This window comes from Ictidomys tridecemlineatus, chromosome 5 (assembly GCF_052094955.1).
Source record: "Ictidomys tridecemlineatus isolate mIctTri1 chromosome 5, mIctTri1.hap1, whole genome shotgun sequence".
Classification (NCBI taxonomy): Eukaryota; Metazoa; Chordata; class Mammalia; order Rodentia; family Sciuridae; genus Ictidomys; species Ictidomys tridecemlineatus.
In genome coordinates this window covers 172,122,197-172,144,009 of record NC_135481.1, presented here as the reverse complement: position 1 = coordinate 172,144,009, position 21,813 = coordinate 172,122,197, and the positions used below count along the sequence as shown (strand labels likewise).

The 21,813-nt window shown below is 40.1% G+C and overlaps 1 protein-coding gene across 1 annotated transcript in view; it reads left to right on the top strand.

Annotated features, from left to right (window-relative positions):
- The window catches only part of LOC101964358 (attractin), a 140,471-nt gene extending 123,549 nt beyond the window's left edge, over positions 1-16,922 (top strand). The window contains exons 26-29 of the mRNA XM_005320520.5: positions 576-654; positions 4,839-4,946; positions 10,070-10,184; positions 12,537-16,922. Coding sequence (XP_005320577.2) covers positions 576-654; positions 4,839-4,946; positions 10,070-10,184; positions 12,537-12,661 — 427 coding nt within the window. The 3' untranslated portion in view covers positions 12,662-16,922. The remainder of the gene's footprint in view (positions 1-575; positions 655-4,838; positions 4,947-10,069; positions 10,185-12,536) is intronic.
- Positions 16,923-21,813: the final 4,891 nt, after the last annotated feature.

Below are 21,813 nucleotides of genomic sequence, written 5' to 3'. Positions count from 1 at the left end.
CTAGCCTCAGATTTGCAGTCCTCCTGCCACAGCTTCCTGAGTTGCTGGGATTATAGCCATGGGTCACTATGCCCAGCATTAAATGTATTTTACTTTATGAAAAATATGTTTTTACTTTTAAAATATTATGAATATAAATCATTACATGTACATTTCTTCTGTTTATTTCTTTTTTATGAAAAGCTGTTACTTGAATAATCAGCTTTTCTCATTGTCTTATAGTTCACCAGTAAATGTTTTTTACTTTGATTAAATGGCTTGTTTATTATTTGCTGTCATTATCTTAGAATTGTTTTTCTTATTTGGGATAAGCCATGATGGGCCATTCTGATGAAATTAGATGTCAGGACACTCTCTAAGTACCTAATAGGAAATGGAGATCTTTTCTAGACATTAGGGTCAGGAAGCTCACGGCTCACACTTTGCTTCCTGTGAACTAGAACATTGTGATGAAGCATCAGAAAGGAACCTGGAATTGGGATTTGGGGAAATGTTCATTTCTGGGCCTAAAGTATGGGTGGTGGTGGTCCTGATTCTGGGCCTGAGATAATAACTCAGTATTTTCTTTCTCACAGTTGTTTCCTGTCTTTGCTCCTGGTGGCTGCTGTGGTTTGGAAGATCAAACAAAGTTGTTGGGCTTCCAGGCGTAGAGAGGTAAGACTTAATGGATACAAATTGAAGAATCATCATAAGATTTTTTTTTTCCTTAACCCATATGTCCTGGCATCCTATATGTAGCACACCTGTAAAAACTTAAATTGAGCAACAATTTGAGGTTGCGTAATAGATGTTTTATTTATAGTTCTCCACTCTATAGGACTCAGGGACATGATGGATTAAGCAAATCAGTTTTAACTATTGTGTATAATTGATAGAGTATCTGTAGAGAGAAGAGTGCCATTCTTTCTGAAGCATATTGTTTTGAATATACCATTATAAACTTAGATTAGTGTTACATAAAGCATCAGTATTTCCTGCCATGGCCATGGCCAGCACATTATGGCATGGTCATCAAAAGAATCCTTCATAAGAATGAGGGAAAAGGGTCTGGGGATGCAGCTCAGTAGTAGAGTGTTTGCTTAACCCAAGTCCCTGGGTTAGATCCCCAGCACTCCTTACCCCAAGTGCAAAGAATGAATGAAAAATAGCCATTTAAGCATCTCAGAGTTTCTTTATTAGTCAAAGAATTAAAAATATATCTGAATTTTATTGATTTGTTGCTGGAGACCATTCCAAAAGTAATAAGTCAAACAGACATTCACAATGGACTAATTTAGATAAGTAAACTTAGTTTAAAATCACATCATAAAAGCCTGTTTATTACAACTTTCAATTGCAGCATTCCTTTTGTTATCATTATGTCTGTTACATTTTGCCAATGGAAATGCTCATATATAAGATCTAGTCTTGGATGTATTCCTTGCTTTCTATATGTACTTGTGTCTTTTTCTGTATGAAAGTTTATAAATTCAATCCCCAACACTGCCACCCCCCCAAGAAAAACCCCAATTATTTATAGATGAGATTTAGAAGATAATGAGAGTATTAAAAATCACAATTCACTAGCATCTGGCACTATTTATATTTGTCTGTAATAGGGTTAGGATAGGTTCCAGAATATGGGATATATATGATACTATAGCACCACCTTTTCTGACATACATGAAGGTAACATCATCATAGAGGTATTGTTATATACTTTTTATTATTTTTTAATTCAGGGTATAACATATTCAGAAGGTTTTTTTGTTTGAGGTTTTTATGTTTGTTTTTTTTTTTGAGATGGGGTCCTATTGTGTTACCCAGGCTGGCCTTGAATTCATGGGCTCAAGCAATCAGGGATTTTAAAAATACATTTGTTAGTGACACATTTAAAAATCACAGTGAATTATACAGTGTTCTGGGGGGAGGGGAAATCAGGTTATCAAAATCGAGAAAGAAGTAGAATAGCTACAGTAAACCAGTTAACAAAGAAAGGAATTGAAAACTTATCAAAGTATTATTCTCTCAAAGAAGAGCATTAGATCCAGGAATTTTTAGAGTTAAGATGGATTTATGGAGATAATGATAACTATTCTTCTTTGGGAGCTTATGAGAATTATATTTCCAAAAATTTATAAAATGTTTCAGAGCAAAGGGGAAAAAACAGTTAAAAGATTTCTAATTCATTTTATACATAGAAACCTTGATACCAACTGGGTGTGGTTGCATGTATCTGTAATCCCGGAAGCTGAGGCAGGAAGATTGTGAGTTTGAAGACAGTCTCATCAACTTAGCAAGCCCTAAGAACTTAGTGAGACCCTGTCTAAAAAAACAACAATGAACAACAACAAAACAAAACAAAACAAAACAAAACAAAACAAAAGTATGTAGTTCAGTGGTAAAGCACCCATGGGTTTGATCCCTGGTACCAAAAAAAGAAACCTTATAATAAAACCTAACAAAGGTAGCATCAAAAAACAAAGGCCAATTGTGTAATAAATATATGTTCAGCTGACTTATTGCTAGAATGATAAAAGGATCATTTAATGTCAAAACGCCTATTTTAATATTTCTTACCAGTGGATTAAAAAAAATAAAACCTGAATTCTTAGAAGCCAAGTAATCATTTAGTCATCGACTGAGATATAATACCCATTCCCAATTTAAAAACAAACTCTTGGCAAGTTCAAAAATACTTGCTTAACTCTATGAAGAATACCTAGGTAACTCTGTAAGTCACCTTTCCATTACTATTACAAACACTAAATATATTATCAGCTTACAAAGAGTAAAGGTTCATGCCTGGTGGTACATGCCTGTAACCCCAGCAGTTTGGGAAGCCGAGGCCAGAGGATCACAAGCTCACCATCCTCAGCTACCTAATGAGACTTTATCAAAATAAAAAATAATTTAAAAAAAAGACTAGAGATAGAGCTAATTTAAAAACAAAATTCTTTGTAAACTCAAAAATACTTGTTTAACTCTATGAAGAATATCTGGTTAACTGTTAGTCACCTTTCCATTAATAAAACAAATACTTAAAATACAACTTATAAAGAGGAAAGTTTCAAAAAAAAAAAAAAAAAGTACCCTTGGGTTCAATCTCCAGAAAACTCAGTCTTCATAGCCTATGTTCCTAATTATTATGCTTCCACAATCACTTGACTTTGTTCTGGATGTTCTAGACTATGCACTAAAAGAGTAGTAAGTTTTGTTACTATTGCAAAGGCAGTACAATTATTTTATATAAAGTTATTGAGGTATTATAGTATAAATTTTCATAACTTATAGTATAAGTTATGAAAATAGCCAGGTACAGTGGTGTACACCTATAAACTCAGGTACTAGGGAGGCAGAGGCAGGAGGATCACCAAGTTTGATGCCTGCCTAGGCAACTTAGTGAGACCTTGTCTCAAAATAAAAAATAAAAAGGGTTTGGAATGTAGCTTGGTGGTAGAGCACCCCTGGGTTCAATTTCCAATATCCTCCTCCACACACAAAGTATATAAAAATAAATAAGTGAATAACCCAGAAGAGAAACAATCAATTGGAAAATATTTGCAACATACTTGAAAGAGAAAATAAGAAGATGAAAAACTTGTTGAAACAGGTTAAAAGTATGCTTGCTATGCACATGATCAACGAATAAACTAAACTTTTAACCTATAATTTGGAGTGTCTTGGTAACTCTGAACCTGATCATTCAGGATATATATTTTATCATTTCTAGAATATCAGTCATGATTTATTCCCGTGAAAACACTCTTTAAGTCCTTGCTACATACCAGGCCCTGCTTGAAGTACTTATATTAGCTCTTACACTCTTCACAAAGGATAGAAGAGTGAGAACTGCAGGAGGGTAAGAACACTGTCATACTGTGACCCCAGCCCTTAGAACAGCTCAAAACCCAGAGTAGGGGGTTGCTGCATATATCTGTTGAGTAAATGGACCAACAGCATTATGAAATGTAGGAATTTATTATTGGTTTTTAAGAAAATGTTTATGTAAAAAAAATGCCTTTTTAGTACAGAGTCATCATCTGTGCAACCCAGAATTCTGTCTCCTATGATAGTTTCAAGGAGATAGATGAAAGCAAGGCCTATTTGTCTTCCATAGCATAACCACAAGGCTTCAAGAACATGGCCAGAAGATATCCAAAATCCATAGTGATACACAAATAACCACACTATATGCTAGGCCCTGTGCTGTGGCTATCTAATGCTAATGACAATCTTAAGGGAGGATAACAAATTTCAGAGAGGAGGAAACTGAAACCCAGAGATTTTAAAACATCTGTTTTAAAGTAGCACACCTGGAGAGCATTGGAGCAGGGATTCACATCCTTACCTTAAATCCAGAGCCCTTGCTCTCATCCCTCTGCTCTGCAGAATTTCTTTTTTTTTTTTTTTAGCTTACAACACCTCTCTGGAGAGTGCTCTTAGTTCCTGTCTGTTGTGAACAAGGCAGTTTTTTGCTATTGTGTGGATACCTGGTTCAGTTTTCTGCAGGAAAAGAGAAGGACTGACTTTAATCTAATAATAGAAATGTGGAACCCACCATTTTAGGTGTTGACCAAGAGACATCATAGCATCATATTCACCAGTACTTCAGTATGTATCTCTAATAGTTAAGGACTTTAAAAACAAGAGTAGTGTTACCACATCCAACAAAATTTAATAATTCCTAATATCATCTAACACCTAGCTCATGTCCAGTTTTCCCCAGCTGTTATAGAAATATCATTTGGGTTTGATTTGTTTGAATCAGGGAGAATAAGGTATTTTTAATTTGCAGTGTTCATTAATAAAATCCCCTCAGTACTCATTGCATTAATGCTTGCTGTATTGTTCATTAGCAACTTCTTCGAGAGATGCAGCAGATGGCCAGCCGTCCCTTTGCCTCTGTAAATGTTGCCTTGGAAACAGATGAAGAGCCTCCTGATCTTATTGGGGGGAGTATAAAGGTGAGAATGTGGTTCAACATCCCTATAACTTAACTTCTAAACTCAAGCTTCTGAGTCTGGCAAACCAGAGAAGGCAGATTGCCTTATCCTATTTCCTCTTATTTTTCTTTTTTGTTAAAGAATATGTGAAAACACCAAGGTTCTCTATTCTTTTGCTTTCATTTACCAGCATTGGTTCATTTCATTAAGCAGTCATACCTTCAGGAGATTTTAACATTTATGTGTCTAATTTTATTTTACTTTTTTTTTTTTTAAAATGTGTGTGGTACTGGGGGATTAATCCCAGGGCCTTGAGCATGCTAGGCTAGTATTCTACCACTGAGCTACATTCCATTTAAAAATATTTTATTTGAAGACAGCATCTCCCTAAGTTATCCAGTCTAGTCTTGAACTTGCTATCCTCCTGCAGCGGCCTCCTCAGTAGTTGAGATTACAGGTGTATGCCACTGTGTCCAGCTCTGATATTCTTTTAAGTATTCTGTGGCACTATAAACTTTTTATTTGAAAATAGTTAAGTGATTACTCTGTATTTTTCTTCCTCCCCACTATGGAGGTTTTGCACCTGCTAGGCATGTTCTCTACCACTGACTATATATACCCCCAAGCCCTCCACCCCTTTTTGTTAATTTTTATTTTGAGACAGGATCTTGGTCAGTTATACTGGCATTAAACTTGTGATCCTACTTCCTCAGCCTCCCAAATAGCTTGGATTATAGGTATGTGCTTCTTCCCTCTGGCTCCCCATTGTTCTTCATAATGATATTTTGGGTTTTTTTTTAACACTTCAGAATGATAACTCACTATGTACTCTGTGGAAAATAAATATTTTGACTCCACTGGAAATGATAAAGAAAGTGGTAAGACTTTTTTCTTTAGGTAAAATGATGAAATATTTCAGATATTTTGGGAAAACAGTTGTATGTCCCAAATAGAATATATATTATCAAAGCATAACTGAGCTCACAGAAAGTAGGTAAAATCTTCAGAGAATATTCTCCCTTCTCTCCCCAAATAAAGAACAAACTGTGAACCAGAACCAGGTCCATGAGTTGTCCAAAGTGATTTCAAACTGGGAACACACCACAACTCCCCATTGAAGTGGATGTAAATCTTTTCCATAGGAAAATATCCCTGTCACTATAAGATTCACAGATCAAAATCAAACCATTAATAATTACCAAGTATGAGAAAATGCAGCTATCATGAATGAGTAAATAGAAACAACAAACAATGGATTTAGCTAGGACTGTGAATGTTAGAATGAACATATTAAAAAATGCAATATAACTACATATGAAGTGTTTAAAGGAATAAAAGTTGGAACCATAAAGGTGAGGAAGCCATGAGAGTCAAGAATAGCCAAACATATCTGAAAAAAGAACCAAATGGAACTTACAGAAATGAAAAATATGGTAGTTAAAACATTTAAAATAAGTTACTCATCTAATTTGTTAAATAACACATTAGATACAAATGAGAACTTATGAACTGAAGGAGAAATATGAAAAAAATTATATTGAATTTTAGCATATAACAAAAAGGGAATGGAAAATATGAGGACTAATACAAATATGGAGGCCAGGATAAGGATATACCACATATGTATTTTTCACTGTACCAGAACAAATGAATGGAAGAGAGGCAATATTCAAAGATTTAATGACTGAGAATTTTCCAGAACTGTTGGAAATGACATGTATATCAGATTACAGAAGCAAAACATCATAAGGAGGATTAAAGAAAGCAAGCAAGAAGGAAGACAAACAGAAAACTGTGGTTGGGTTATCATAGCAAAACTGCAGAACTGCAAAGACTAGTAGAGCATCTTAAAATTAATGCAGAGATAAAACTGTCATCTACAATGTAAAGAAATCAGGACCCTCCTGTGCTGTTGGTGGAATTATAAAATAATACATCTATAAAACTGAAAAAACAGTATTGCTGTTCTTCAATTAAAAATAGAATTACCATATGATCTAACAATTATATTTCTGACTATGTACTAAAAGAATCAAAAGCAGAATCCAAAACATATTTATATATCAATCTTCATAGCAGGATTAATCATAACACCCCATAAGTAGAAGCAACTAAATGTCCATCAATGAATAAATACCTAAAATGAACATTATTCCTCCTTAAGAAAGAAAGAAATTCTAACACATGCTACAACATGGATGAAACCTGAGGACATTGTGCCAAGTGAAATATACTAGTTACAAAATGCCAAATATTATGTGATTCCACTTACATGAAGTGCCTAGAATAGTCAAATTCATAGAGAAAAAAAATAGAATGTTGGTTTTCAGGAGTGAAAGGAGAGGAGAATGGGGAGTTCTGGACATGGATAATGGTTATGGTTGCATAAGATATGAAAGTATTTAATGCCATGGATTTATACACTTTTACATGGTTAGATAGTAAATTTTATATATATATGACAGGTTTTTAAAAGCTGGTAAGGGATGATTCAGTGGTAGAATGCTTGCCTAGCATGAATGACACCCTGGGTTTAATCCCCATCACTATCAAAACAAAGAAAAAAAATTGGGAAATGATTACCTACAAGGGAATGACAAATGGACAGCTAATTTCTCACTAGTAACACCAGAAGCTAAAAGAAAGTAGAATGGAAAATAGAAGAACAAGCCAGGCATGGTCATGAATGCCTGTAATCCTAGTTACTTGGGAGGCTGAGCCAGGAGGATTGCATGTTCAAGGCCACCTGGACAACTTGGTGAAACCCTATCTCAACGTAGAAAAAAATGTAAAGGGGCTGGTGGTATAACTCATTGGTAGACAGTTTGCATGTTCAAAGCCCTGGGGTTTAATCCCAAGTACCACTAAAAAGAAGAAAAAAAAAGTAGAAAAGACTGCCTTCAAAATCCTGAAAAAGAACTGCCAACCTAGACTAACTAATATGCCCAGTAAGTTACTTTTAAGACAAGCATGAAATAAAGTCATCTTCAAATTAGAAGAAAAACAGAATTTGCTACCACCAACAAACATATATAAAAGAAATGGTAGAAAGAAAGAAATTTCATAAGGGACTACAATGGCCTATAATGTCAGAAGGAATAGTGAGTAAATAAAATCATAAGCATGTTTGTAAACTTAAAACAATGTCCTGATAAAATAATAATTTGCAGGGTTAAAAAAAATTGTGGAGCTGGTAAAGGTGACAAATTGGAGGCTAGCCTGGGCAACTGAGACTCTGTCTCTAATTTTTTTTTTTTAATTTGGTTCTCTTTAACTACATCAAAATAAAAGTGTGTGTTTTTTTTTAAAATTTGGTTCTCTTTAACTACATCAAAATAAAAGTGTTTTAAAAAGTGTTGATGATATAGCTCAGAGGGCCATGCACATTCTAGGCAAGTGCTCTACCACACTAGTAGTCCAACTTTTAACAGTTGCATAGCCTCAGGCTTTATTTTTTGGCCTCTTATCATGTCTTTTACAACCATCCCTTTGGTATCTTATGGATTTAAAGCCCATGATTCCTTTCACTCAGAACTCTTCCAATTGACTGATATACTCAATTATTCACTCAGTGTGACCACTTGGGTGTTTTAACAGGCTTCTCATACTAAACATATCCAAAGCAGTGTCTGGATATTATCCCCCAGGGCTACTCCTCTGGCACATCTTCTCCCACTCAGCAAATATCACCCCATTATTCTAGTTGTTCAGGCTAAAATGTAGAATTGTCCTTGACTCACTCTTGCTCTCTTGTCCTCTCATTGGACAGCCCATCAGCAATTTTATGCTATTTTATATAGCATTTCCCAACCACTGCCCCACCCCCTGTTACTATCTTGGTCTAAGCCACTGTCATCTCTCCCTTGTATTCTTGCAGTTGCCTCATAACTGAATCCCTACCTTTGCATTTTACCCTTCTAGTCACTACCCTGTGTCATAGCCAGGAATATTAGAAATTATTTTCTTCAATCAGATTAAAGGAATTGATGACATATTTGTGAATATGGTAGGCAGAATTCTAAAGACGATCCCAAGATTTCTGTCCCACAATCATTCAATCAAACAGCACTCTAGGTACTGCTGTAAAGGAATTTTGCAGATGTGATAAAAGTCCCAATATGGTTGGCTTTCACATAAAGAGAGTTTCTCTAGCTGCATGCAGAAGAGGACACCAGGGAGATTTGAAACATGAAAATGACTAGATGCACCATTCCTGGTTTGAGGTGGAGAGGGCCATGTGGGATGGAATAGTAATGGCTTCTAAGAGAGTGGCCCCTGACAGTTGCAAAGAAATGAATTCCCTAGACATACAGTCACAAGGAACTTGAATCTACCTATAGCCCAAATGAGTTTGGAGCGGATTCTTCCCCAGAGGATACCCACCAATAACTCAACTTCAGCCTTGTCAGACCTTTGTGAGAGAACAGCTGAGGATTTTCCAGAACTGATCAGAGAAATGAATTGGCCTATATCTCTAAGCAGAGAACCTTACAGAGCTTTCATGGACCTCTGACCTATAAAACTGTGAGATAGTAGAAGGATGTTGTTTTAAGCAACAAACTTTGTAGTAATTTGCTATATAGCAATAGAAACTAATATAGGCAGCATTTTTACACATCATATCTAAAGGCTGCAACAGAAAAGGAAGGTATGTTCTCCAAAATCAAGTGCATTCAGCAGGTAGACCAGGATCCACTTGTTGAGCTGTTTAGCTATTATAATTTATATCCAGGGGGCTTATCTACCTGAAAGACAAGTGAAATAAGCTTGAAATTTAAAAAAAAAAAAAAAAGAAGTAGCCATAATTTCAGGATCTATATTTGAGCCAGGTTTGCAAAACTATCTGACAAATCTATCAAACACTTTCCTTTGACAAGTGTGAATTAGGATTTCAAATTAAGTGAAAGTATGGAGCCCAAAGGAAGCCAACTGGACATGGCCCTTTCCTATAGTTAAGGCCTCCTTGGGGCAGGGGGATGTCAAAAATAGCAGTCTGTACTATTTCTATTACTGTCATTTGGGTTATCTACTATGATGTGTGCCTCAAGTTGGCAGTGCTTGTAAGCACCAATGAACATGATGTGTCTGGTAGATTAAAGCTTGTGGAACACCAATTTAGGTAATACTTTGTTTTCTTTTGCCAGACTGTTCCTAAACCCATTGCCCTGGAGCCATGTTTTGGGAACAAAGCTGCTGTCCTCTCTGTGTTTGTGAGGCTCCCTCGAGGCCTGGGTGGAATCCCTCCTCCTGGGCAGTCAGGTGAGTAGATGGCAGTGACAAACATATTATTATCCGGTCAAGAAGCTAAGCCTTGGATTCTTGCCCTTTCTAGAGAATGGGTTGAGAAGGATGCTGAGTAGTGCCTTCAGGTTGTGGCAAGGATTTGGTTATTTATTCTCAATTTCATTTACTCCCCAAACTGTTTTCCTGAAGTTACCATTCCCTTTCTAGGGAGAAGTTCAGGGGCCCTCTCACTGTGCCCAGTTTTCCTTGACTTCTCAGTGGCAGGGATGGTTCAGGCTATACTTTGTTTTATTCACTGTTTCTGTTCCGCCTTTACTCTGCTGCTCCCTCCTGTCTCTTTCCTTGTTCTGCCCCTGAATTTAGGCTTTTTCCCACCTGGGGCCTCATATCCTCTTCCCTTGCCATGTTCTCCCTGCCCCTGGCATCTCACCATCTCCTCAAAGCTGGTGATGCTCAATTTGGTATTTCTAGCTCTACTCTGTTTCTTTTGCTCTTTTAACTATAAGCCCCTAATAACAATTGTAACAATATAAAGGAGATTTTTAAAAAATGTACTCACAGTTCTACATGCTAACACTCACTAATTTTCAGTATTATTTCCTTCCTAGCCCTTGCCAGTAGAGTAGCCAAAATGATTGTATAGATGTAATTTTTATTCTCTCATCTATCATTAACGTTTTTTATAACTTGATACATTTTTTACCAGTGTCTCACACTTTTCCATCAAATACATGAATCATAATATACATGAACATGAAGGCAGTTGGAATACAGTTTTGGGAATATCTTGATTAATCATGAATATTTACAGGGATGCCTCAAGCAACATAAACAGTTTTAGACAACCTTCTATTGTGGTGATCCTGGGGATCAGACTTGCCTTAGCCAAAGAAGATTTTGAGTCTGGAAGGAAAGTGTGCCCAGGATTCCTGTCCACTCTGAGCTCTATATCCCATCACTGTACCCTCAGACCCACAAGGACCTCCAGCTCAGCTTGTAGGATGGTGGGGTTCTGTGGTATCCTCACAAGGGAGGCATTCGGTATGGCAAGGCAACAATTCATTATCTTCATCTCATCTCAGAATCCCTGGAGTTGAGCTCCTAACCCAGTGTGGATAGTAATACTGAGAACAAGGTACCTCCGTAAGTTGACTCTGGGGCAGTGATTGTCTCCTGCTATCCTTGGGCTCAGCAAACTTTAGAAGATGTTCCTGAAGGGACATGGAATGAGCATGGGAAGGCAACAGGTTTGCAATACTGTAGCCTTTCCTATTCCAACTTTCATCCATACCTCCCCCACCACACACACTTCCCAATGAGGCCCTGCTCATTACTTGGGACCTACCCCAATAGTAGGGCCATTTTTGCCAACCCTTCCATACCTTTTTTTTTTTTTCTTTTGGTGGTTCTGAGGATCAAACCTAGAGGCATGCACATGCTAGTCAGGCACTCTACCTTTGAGTCGTACCCCCAGTCTCTCCCCATTTTAAGTGGTTCCTTTTTCTAGCTCTGCCTTTGCCATAAAAGTTATCACTGGTGTAGATTCTCGTACTCTGTGCCAGGCACTAAACCAGACATTTAAGTGCTGTCTCACTCTCTATCCCACTTTATAGGCTCAGTGGAGGTAGAGTATAACAGACTTTACCAATAGCTCTTAAAGGGTGACCTCAGCAGAGCTCTGAGCTTGGGCTGGCCATAGTCCCTAACGCAAAATGCCTTTTACTCTCATAAAAGGTTATGGTTACTAATCATTGCTATGTACTGGATATGGAGACTTTACATCATTTCCCTTATTGACTCCTTCCCCCAGCCCTGTGCTATTATTATCATCCTCATTTTACAAATGAGGAAACAGAGACATGGGTAGGTTAAAGAACCTTGCTTTTTCCAGAGCCTGGTCCCAGAGTTTGCTCTGCCCTGTATCTTGGTGGACATAAAACAACTCATACAAACTGAGTGATGTGGGATGAATCTGAGTGATGTGGGTGCCTTTTTTTGCCACCATTGTGGAGGTAGATGGAGAAGGTACACACCTTGAGTATGGCTGCAGTCTTAATTCATAAGTTTCCACTGCCAAGCAGAGCACTTTTCTTAGGTAGTTTACTGACAAACTGCACCTTTTATGCAAAATTGGGGAGGGGAGGAAAATATGTCTTTGCATTTGCATAAATAAAACCTGAAAGAATATGAAACTAATGGAAGAGTTTATAATTTATCATGAAATGGGGATGGTGGAGGGTATGTAGTGTAGAAGTAAGACTCTTCCCTCTATACCTTTTTTTTCCCACCATGAAGTGTAAAAAAGAAAAATTAAAAACAAAAGCAAGCTGCTCCTTGACATGTGTCCCCTCTGTGGGTTCTCCTAAGGTCTTGCTGTGGCCAGCGCCCTGGTGGACATTTCTCAGCAGATGCCAATAGTGTACAAAGAGAAGTCAGGAGCTGTAAGAAACCGGAAGCAGCAGCCCCCTGCACAGCCTGGAACCTGCATTTGATGCTGGGGCCAGGAACTCTCCCGCGCACACAGGAGCATGTGGCCCACCAGAGCCGTCTGCAGGGGAGGGCGCAGGCAGGGAAGCAGCGGTGCAGGGCGGGGCAGAAGACTGGAAACCCTCAAAGTATCCGACTCATCTGCATGATCACAAGCTTTCTTTGATGGTTTCTCCCATCTGTGTCCGGCATCTAACCTTTTACTTTTGCATAGGAAATAATCAATTTAATTACAGGTCCAGGGATAATCTGATTGTTGCTGGAGGAGGCTGGTATAGAGCCAGTGAGAGAGCTAGGAATGATGCCCAGGTTCACTTGTGGAACTGTTCTTGGGACTGTCTCAACTGCAAAAAAATGAAAGATGAAGTGTTTACACACAGACCTTCGTTATCAGTTGTTCTTCAACTTGGTCTTTTAAAGACTAGTCAGATGAATTAACTTGTTTCATCTGAAGCCTGCTATCTTTTTAAAAGATGTGCTGTTTACTCTTGCACAATTTCGGCAGATATCTCTCTTCCAGGAAGTAGCTTTTTTCTAGTTCAGAATTAATGGTCCATCTCTTTTGAATCATATCAAATTAGAATAGAACGGGGCTATTTTAATTGTCAAGGTTGGTAGTGTTACTTAGAATGTAAACAAATGTAGTAGTTTTCTATAGCAACTTGATTTAGTCTTAATCCATTGGAAATGCTCTTTCCCTCTTTCCTCCTCTCTTTCTCTCTCTGTCTCTGTCTCTCAGACACACACACACACACACACACACACACACACACACACACATACACACACACACACACACACACACACACACACACACACTAAGTGCCTAGACTTTAAATAGATCTAGCAATTGGAAAGTTAGTAAGCCTAAGTTTTTACATAATTGCATTCCTACATTCTTGTAAAATCTGAATAGCTACCATTGGCAGTCTGCTCTTTTTCTAAAATCTAATTTGCAGCCAGAAAAGAATTTTCTCACCCCAAGAATCTGACCTAGCAGCAGAGACTGAGGAAAGCAGAAATGAACTAACTGTGAAAGCTCCTGTTTTTATTGTTCTCAAAAGGACACTGTCAAGAAGGCACAGTTCCCATGCACCTCCTGCCAGGGCACCACAGAGGAAGGAAGGGACTTGTTCATGTCACATGTCTCCTTTAAGCAGAAAACAACACTGAGTGCACCTGGGAAGCCTGGGTCAAAGAGCAGCTCTGGGTTCCTCTTTTAGCCTGCTCTGAACTGGTGGGCCATCCTCAGGCTGGGAGTGCAGTAGACACCATGAGAAAGACAGCCCCTGCTGTTGGGCATCACCTGCCCGGAGCCTGGGGAAGGACCTGGAGCTGTTTGCCCTCTCTCTAGCCAGCAGAAACTGACCCACCCATCCTCCTTTCAGACTGAGCTGGTGTCTGTGAGGAGAGCAGCAAATGCCGATAAGGATGAAAAGCACATGGGAAAAATGAACAAGGAGGGAACATCTGCCAAATGGAAAATGACCAAATTTTAGAGGGGCGGGACAGTCCCCTGCTCTTCTGCCACAGGGCACTGCCTGGATGTTGCGTTTCCCCATTTATGGTGCTCTGTATTCCGGCATTATGCAGCAGCCTCCCACAATCTCCCTTCTGCTTCAAAGCCTGCGACTCTCTGGCATTACCTGATTGGGATGGACCATTGGATGGCAGTGCTCAAGTTTGTGAATTTAGAGAAATTAACACTCAGAAGAGCAAAAACTGCGGCATTTCACCTTTAAATGCAGTGCCTAGAGAGGGAGTATGTTCTCTAACACAACACTAACCCCACTCCCAAGAAGAAGCTCCTGGAAAGATGTTTCCAAGGAAGTTGAACCATAAAACACTTTTGCACAAAACACCTCTACTGTGAGACTCGCCTCTCAAAAAGCTTCTTTTTCACATCATTGTTAAAGAGTGGACAGTTCTAGAAAAGACCTTTCCTCTTAGGAGCTCCCCACATCCCTACCAGAACAGAGCACCTGCAGAACTCCTGCAGCAGTGTGGCCCTTTGCCCCTGTATTACCAAGAAACGGGGAGGTGATGAGGCTCAGCCTCCTGCAAGGGTGATCTTCCTTGTTTGTTCAAAGGACCAAATTTCCTTGGCCAAAGAAGTCTCTTCCCCATGTTAATCCTATGCCTTGAAATAACATGCACCATGACCCCAGCCACCTGGTTATGTCTTTATTTTTTTTTTAGATAATGTTTATTTTTAAAAAGGAAGAAGCAAGTGAGATTTAATTCTGTGCCATAGTGGAGGAACAGCTGAATCCACCTGCTTCTCCTTGGCAACCGACAGTCAGCAGCTCCTCCTGGCTTGGGGAAGAAGGGAATGGCAGGAAGGAAGAGAGTGTAGCTTAGGTCAGTTACCAGGAGGGACTGGGGTCATTGTCTGGTAACTTTGTGAGTCACAGGAGAGACTGTACATAAAGTTGTCATTAAAACGTTGATCTTGCACTTGTACATAACTATATAATAGTGTCCAGAATGTTCAGACATTCGGAGTGTACATAAAGCAGAAAAATATCATCATGTATTTTTATTAAATGTAATGACATCTGAGTTTCATCTAATATGTTTCTGTGCCATATACTGGGTATCCAATTCTGGGAGGTCCTTTTATCAGGCCCTGATGCATTGATGATGAAGCCAAGAACTGCACCACCTTGGCATTGATGTTTTCATTTGCATCTGGTACCTGGTCTGTCAGAATACCTACGGAGAGGCAGTCAGCAAGTCTATTCACATGGCATTGCCAGAGGAGACTCGGGAAGCAGGAATGTCTGTCACTGTTGTTGGTTCTGCAAGCTCCTTTGGAATCTTCTGGCAGTCTTTTGGTACTCTTGGAAGTGAGGGATGACTAGACTCATCCTAAGAAATGTTTTCTCTAGTCTTTGAGTTCAAAGACTATATAACCTATGGAAATCAAGACTTTCCAAAAAGGGGTTCTCCGGGCTGCATTTTGTTGTGGCTTGGTCTATATTTTTAATGACTAATTCTCGGAACCATAGTCTTTTATACTGAAAACTGGGGGCAGGAGTAAGGAGGTTGGATTGTTGATAAATAGCTGCATTTCCCTACAGAGACCTCATACATCCTAGCCTCCTGTCCACCTCCTGCCCTCCCTGTGCACAGCCTGGAGAAAGGCCTTTGTTTCCCTCAAAGGGCCACCTGTCAAGGTAGGAAGAGGAGTGGAGAGAAAGCATCCCATACTCCCCTGAGCTAACCTGGAGGAAGACTGTTGGCAAAAGGCAATGGGAATATCCATGGGTAATGCCTAAGGGGCAAGATTTAAGAGGCACTGGAAAATTGGGGCAAATAAGACCAGAGCACTCTGGGTAAGAAAAAGATTGTACCTTCCAGTACCCTTCCTGCTCTTTCAACTGGTGGAGCAGTTGGGGGTGGGAAGTGATTCACTTCCTTGGGTAATGGTGACATTTTCATGAATACTTTTTGATCCTTCTATTTCATAGGTTCCCCCATTCAACAAATATTTACTAAATACTAACCTAATGCTAGGGCAGTAACCAAGATGGAAAAGTAGCTTTTTAGAATTATAAAAATCAACACCTCATAGCTCTGTCATCCCAGGAGATCTTTTTTTGGGTCATTTCTGTGAGAATTGGCCATCCTGAGGGCAGAAGAAAACAGAGGCTTCCTGTCCTTGGGCCTTCCCTGGCTCCCCTATGAAAGTCTGAAATATTTGCCCATTGACTGACCAAACAGTTGCCCAGAATGGCTTCCAGATAAGCAGAGCCACTGCTATGCCTACAGGAAGGTGCTGGGGAGTGCAGAGGAAAACTTGCAACTTCTCTTCCAAAGGCAATAATGGAATCAACTTTCAGAAACTGAATCTGTGCACAAAACATTCTGAACACTAGTGACGCCTGTTTTGTTGAACTAATTCTGGCTCCAGAAATGGTTTTGTTTTATAGTTATTTACGTTTTTTTTTTTTTCTGTTTTGTTTGGGTTCAAGCTTAGTTTGTTAATATGTACAATTTAGCATCTATTGCACTCATGTAAATATGGAGTAAGTATTGTAAACTATTTCATTGCTGGGATTGTGGGTGTTATACATACATTTAGCACTGCAATTTTTTGGTATTTTTTGTATTGTAAAATAACAGCTAATTTAAGCAGGAATAAGAGAATTAAGGGAGGTCTGTGCATTTTAAACACAAATGTGAAGCACCTGTATATAAACAAAAGTAAATACTATAATACAAATTTCCTTCTGAAATAAAAGTAGATCTGGTAAAAATGTAGTTTTATTCTGAATGTTTAGTTTTGGTTTTGTTTATTGACATTTTGGACATGAGAACCTTAAGAAAAAAAAAATGTTTAAAATGTTACCAGTTTTCAGGAGCTGGGGATGTGGCTCAGTGGTAGAGCACTTGCCTAGCATATGTGAGGTCCTGGATTTGATCCTCAGCACCACATAAAAATTAAAAATAAATAAATAAATAAATAAATGTTACCAGTTTTCAGACTGCCTCTGAGGAAGCATTTGGCAGTCATGAAGGTGACGTGTAAAACTGACAGTGGGGTACCTCTCACGCTTCTGGGTGAAATTCAGCACTTGGGGAGCCCCAGGCAGCAGCTTGTGCATGCCTGCAGTGCAGCTCTGCCAGGCCTGAGCAGTCAGTGTCACCTTCCTGGAGTTCAACTGTGCGGGCCTTGCTGATTCCCTCTGCTACCCACACGCTGCTTCCTGCTGCCCCTTTCTCCGTCTCCATCTCCTCATGGGCACCTCAGTAGCTCTCTAGGTTTTCCAGACTGCTAAAATCTGTAGGTACAACAGCAAAATCTGACAGGTTTGGTGAACATACAGCATTGTTTCTGCCAGATTTTCATCCTGTCAGAAACTGTTGGCAGCTACCTGTGCTCCCCACAAGTTCCAAGGGCCTTCCTAATTGGTTGGGGCCAACTGAGCCATGGCTGGTAAAATGTTGGAAGAAGTAATAACAACATTTCCACCATATGAAGTGCTCCCATATGGAACTCTCCCTGGAAGTCACATGTTAGAATGAACATGGGTTCTTGAGTCACCTCCTTAGATGCAAACCACCTGCTCAGCAAGATCCATGATGGTCTTTCCATCACTGAAAGGCAAACTTCTACCAAGATTAGGGCCTTTGTTACAACTGTTACCTTTCCTTCTAAGACATAAATCTGTACCTTGAAGTGTGATGCACTGTAGCCTTTTGGCATTGGTTTAGTGACCAGGTAGTGTGCAGTGAGAAACAGATGCAATAGGCAGGACATTCTAGAGGTCCCTGCCCGGCCACTGCCATAACACTAGGGAAGGCTATTATGTTAAGTAACTTGGAAAGCAAACCAAATGTCTACTGAGTTTTCAGTTTGAGGGGGGAAAAAATGTGGCATGTGTGGATTGTTACTGGCTGCTTTGGGCGAGGCATCACAAGGAAGAGTTGAGTTCTGGAGAAATTAGCCAGTTTATAAGCAGGATGTAAAAGGGGTAGAAAGCACTGAAGTCCAGGGCCTTACAGTGCAAGAAAAGCCAACTGCTAGTCTCCAAACAGCTGAGCAACAAAGACCATGAGACTTGGTTGAACACAGTGTCTAGGCCTTGTGGTGAAAAGTAGATGGAGGCTATAGTCTCCCCAACATAAGCCTGCTAACCTCAGGCCAACATCTTGAGGGAGAGATAGGTGAATAAGGAAGCTCAGTGGTAGAGCATTTGCCTTGCATGCCTGAGGCCCTGGGTTTTATTCCCAGCACTGAAAAAAAAACAAAAAACAAAACCCCCACATCTAGTAAGTTTAAGAAACCATTAGTATAATCTTTAAAACAAAAACAAAGCCCTGTGACTATTGAGGAAATCTTAAAATCACTGTTAAGATAGGAAGACAATTGTGAAAGTTGGGTACAGGGAGAGCTTACAACTCAATGTCATCCTAAATGTGGCCCAGAGAGCAGAACTGGGCCTGAGCAAGGACTTACCCCCACCCAAGGGCAGGATCCAGAAGGATCTGAAAGGTGCTGCAGACCAGTGATTGCTCTGTCAGCCACCCTCCTTCCTGCCTGAGGTAGTTTATGAGGGTGCCCTGCCTCCTCAGTCCTACCTATTGGGAGGTGAAATGGATAAGTTGTAAGATGATGAGAGAGACTGCATCACCTTTAGGTCTGGATGGGATGGGACCTTGTCCCCCTAGGAGGGGTGCCTGTGTTCATGTGAGGCAGGAACAATAATGGGTTTTGATGACAGAATAGCCAACTGCACCAGAGACTGGCTAGATGCTACCACCCCATTTCCTCTTCTTGTGACCCCAGTTTCACTTGTGCTGCCCAGGCCCCTGGCATCTGGGTGGAGCCAGGTGACAAGTCTATGCCAATGATGTGTTCACTTCCTTGTCAGGGCTCTTCAGAATATCTCTGTTTCATTATCAATATCAAGGGCTCATGTGGAAGATGGAAGGAGTCCTCAAGACTTTGTGGAATGGCACTATCAACTAAAAGTAGTGGAATCAGTTATCTTTTTTTCCCTACCCATTTTAATTAATTATTCCTCTAGATTTATTCATCAAATCATTGAATTTTTTTTATACTGAGCACAAAGGGCCAGATATTTTGCACTGAACAAAATGGACAAACTCCCTGTCCTTGAAGAGTTTAGATTCTAGTGGGGCAGATGATAATAAACAAAATGTCAAATGAAACCAGCTCAAGAAGCTGAAGCAGGAGGATCTTGAGTTCAAAGCTGTCCTCAGCAAAAGTAAGGCACTAAGCAACTCAGTGAGGCCCTGACTCTAAATAAAATACATAACAGGGCTGGAGGCTCAGTGGTCGAGTGCCACTGAGTTCAATCCCCAGTACCCTTACCCACGCAAAAAAAAAAAAAAAAAAAGTAAAATGATAAGTTCTGTGAAGAGAGGTAAAAGGAGGGTTGGTATAGAAAGTGCTGGGGGGATTACTACTTAATATAGTGTGGCTGAGGAGGGCCATTTAGAAAAAGTGACAGCTGAGCAGAGAGCTGAATGGAGGAAGTGGGAGTACAGATGTTTGATAGAAGAACATTCCAAACAGGGAGCAGCAGGTGCAGGGGCCTTGAGTGGCAGCATGCCTGGTGGGTCCAGGTACTCACCAGGCAGCTGCCCCTAGGGGACTTTTTAGATATAGGTGGTGGTTTTGACTTGCTGACAAGGAAAGTACCAGTGTAATTTAGTGGGCAGGCCATGATGGGTGTGAGACTCTCCCATGTAACAAGGAATTGATCCACCCACCTCTTGCCCAACTTTCAAATGTCTTGCTGGCTATTTGTGAAGATGAAAAAAAATCTATTTCTAATTATTTTAGAAACAGATAAATACACCTATTATACACAAAGTATTTGAGGGCTGGTTTAATCTGCAGTTTTTGAGAAATACAACTAAACTACTTGTAAATCAAGAGAATATTGAAGTTTGTTTTCTTAAAGGCTTTACCAAGAGCTGATCATCATTCTTGGAAAATAGAATAGCAATGGCATCTTGACTCCACATCCCCACACAGATGCACAGGTCACATCTGAACACATACCTCATAGCCGTATAGTAGGAGCTATGTAACATGCCTGGTAAGATTTCCTTCTTCCCTTTGTCCCCGACACAAGAAAAGGGATGATCCCAGTGACTTAAGTGTGCTGACTTGGCTGTGCTGCAGGGCCATTTGTAAGCCTTTCCTGCTCTTTGCTTAATTCCTGTCCTTATCTCCAGTCCCTTGAATTTGTGTGTTTTATATTTTTATGTGGATACTCATCCTAATTTTTCTCTCTGTATCTTCTGCCTTTGTTTGGAGTTTCACTTGGGTGTGGGCTGACATGTCTCTGGCAGAACAGTCACACAAGACCTCCTTCATTGCAGACCTTTGCAGGCCAGTAAAGTTGGGCCCTGTCCCTGCCACATTTATGGGCATGCCAAGTTTTATGGCAAGCTGCTGTCTACATGAGGGACCACTCAGGAAGTCCTGCATGGGCTCTGACCTGGTCTTCTGGAAATTTCATTGGCCAGTGTTCACGCTTCCTGCAAAAAATGAGCTGGTTCTGTGAGCTTGACCTGGCCTGACTTCCCTGGGGAGGAGTGGCAGTGAGGGGTTTCCACGTCAACTGTGCACTTAGGTGCTGGGCTTCAAGCCAGAAAGGCATTCATGAGGCATGAAGTTTCCACCAACAAATCCACAGAGCTTCCAGCACCTGCCTTTCTGCCTCAGGCCCAGCTTCAGTCACCTGCTGGCTGGGGAATCAATATTGGCAACAGGTAACAGAGACCCAGTTCCTGGGGGTGGGTGTGCAGATATAGTCCCTAGTCAGGACTTCAGTCTCCGACAGTATGTACATGACAGTGACAGCTGCCTGGCAGGACATAGTGGCTCACATGTGGGGTGGGGGCTACTGCTGGAATCAGCCTTGAGGTTTTGAGCCAAACTTAATACCAGTGCACAAACCAGAACCTTTTTAGGTAGAAGTAACAAAATCCAAACTCTAACAAGTTTAGGCAACTTTACTGGTTTCCTGAGGGCAACTATAACAAATTACCACAGTTTTGATGACTTAAAACAATGGATATTTATTCTCAACAATTCTGGAGGTCAGACATCTGAAACTGAGGTATTGGCAGGAACTTGCTCCTTCTGGAGGCTCTGGGGAGAATCCATGCCTTGCCTCTAGGTTCTGGTGGCTCCTGACATTCATGGGCTTGTGGCTGCAACCCTCTGACCTCTGCATGGCTTCACCTTGCCTGTTCCTCTGACTGTATCTAGTCCCTCTCTGCATGGCTGTTAGGAGAGGTGTAATAGCGTGTAGTGCCTACTAGGCTGGTCCAGGATAAGACCCTCCTCTCAAGATCCATAACTTAATCACATCTTTTGCCATATAAGGTTAAACACTCTTTTGCCTCTCTGGTGACATTTTCAGGTTTTGGGGAGTAGGACATGGGCACCTTTGGGACTGGTGGCAGCCATGGAACACTTTTACAATTTTCAAATAGGTTCTATTCGCTTCATCTGCCCAATTGTTTGAATGGTATATGCCTATGCTTTCCTATACAGTATTTTACTTTTATTTGGAGTCATTTCTACTCTTTTAAAATGTCTACATTTTACTCCAAGTTGAAAATGGGGCAGGGTTTCACACACCTTCACATAAGGAAATCATTAGCA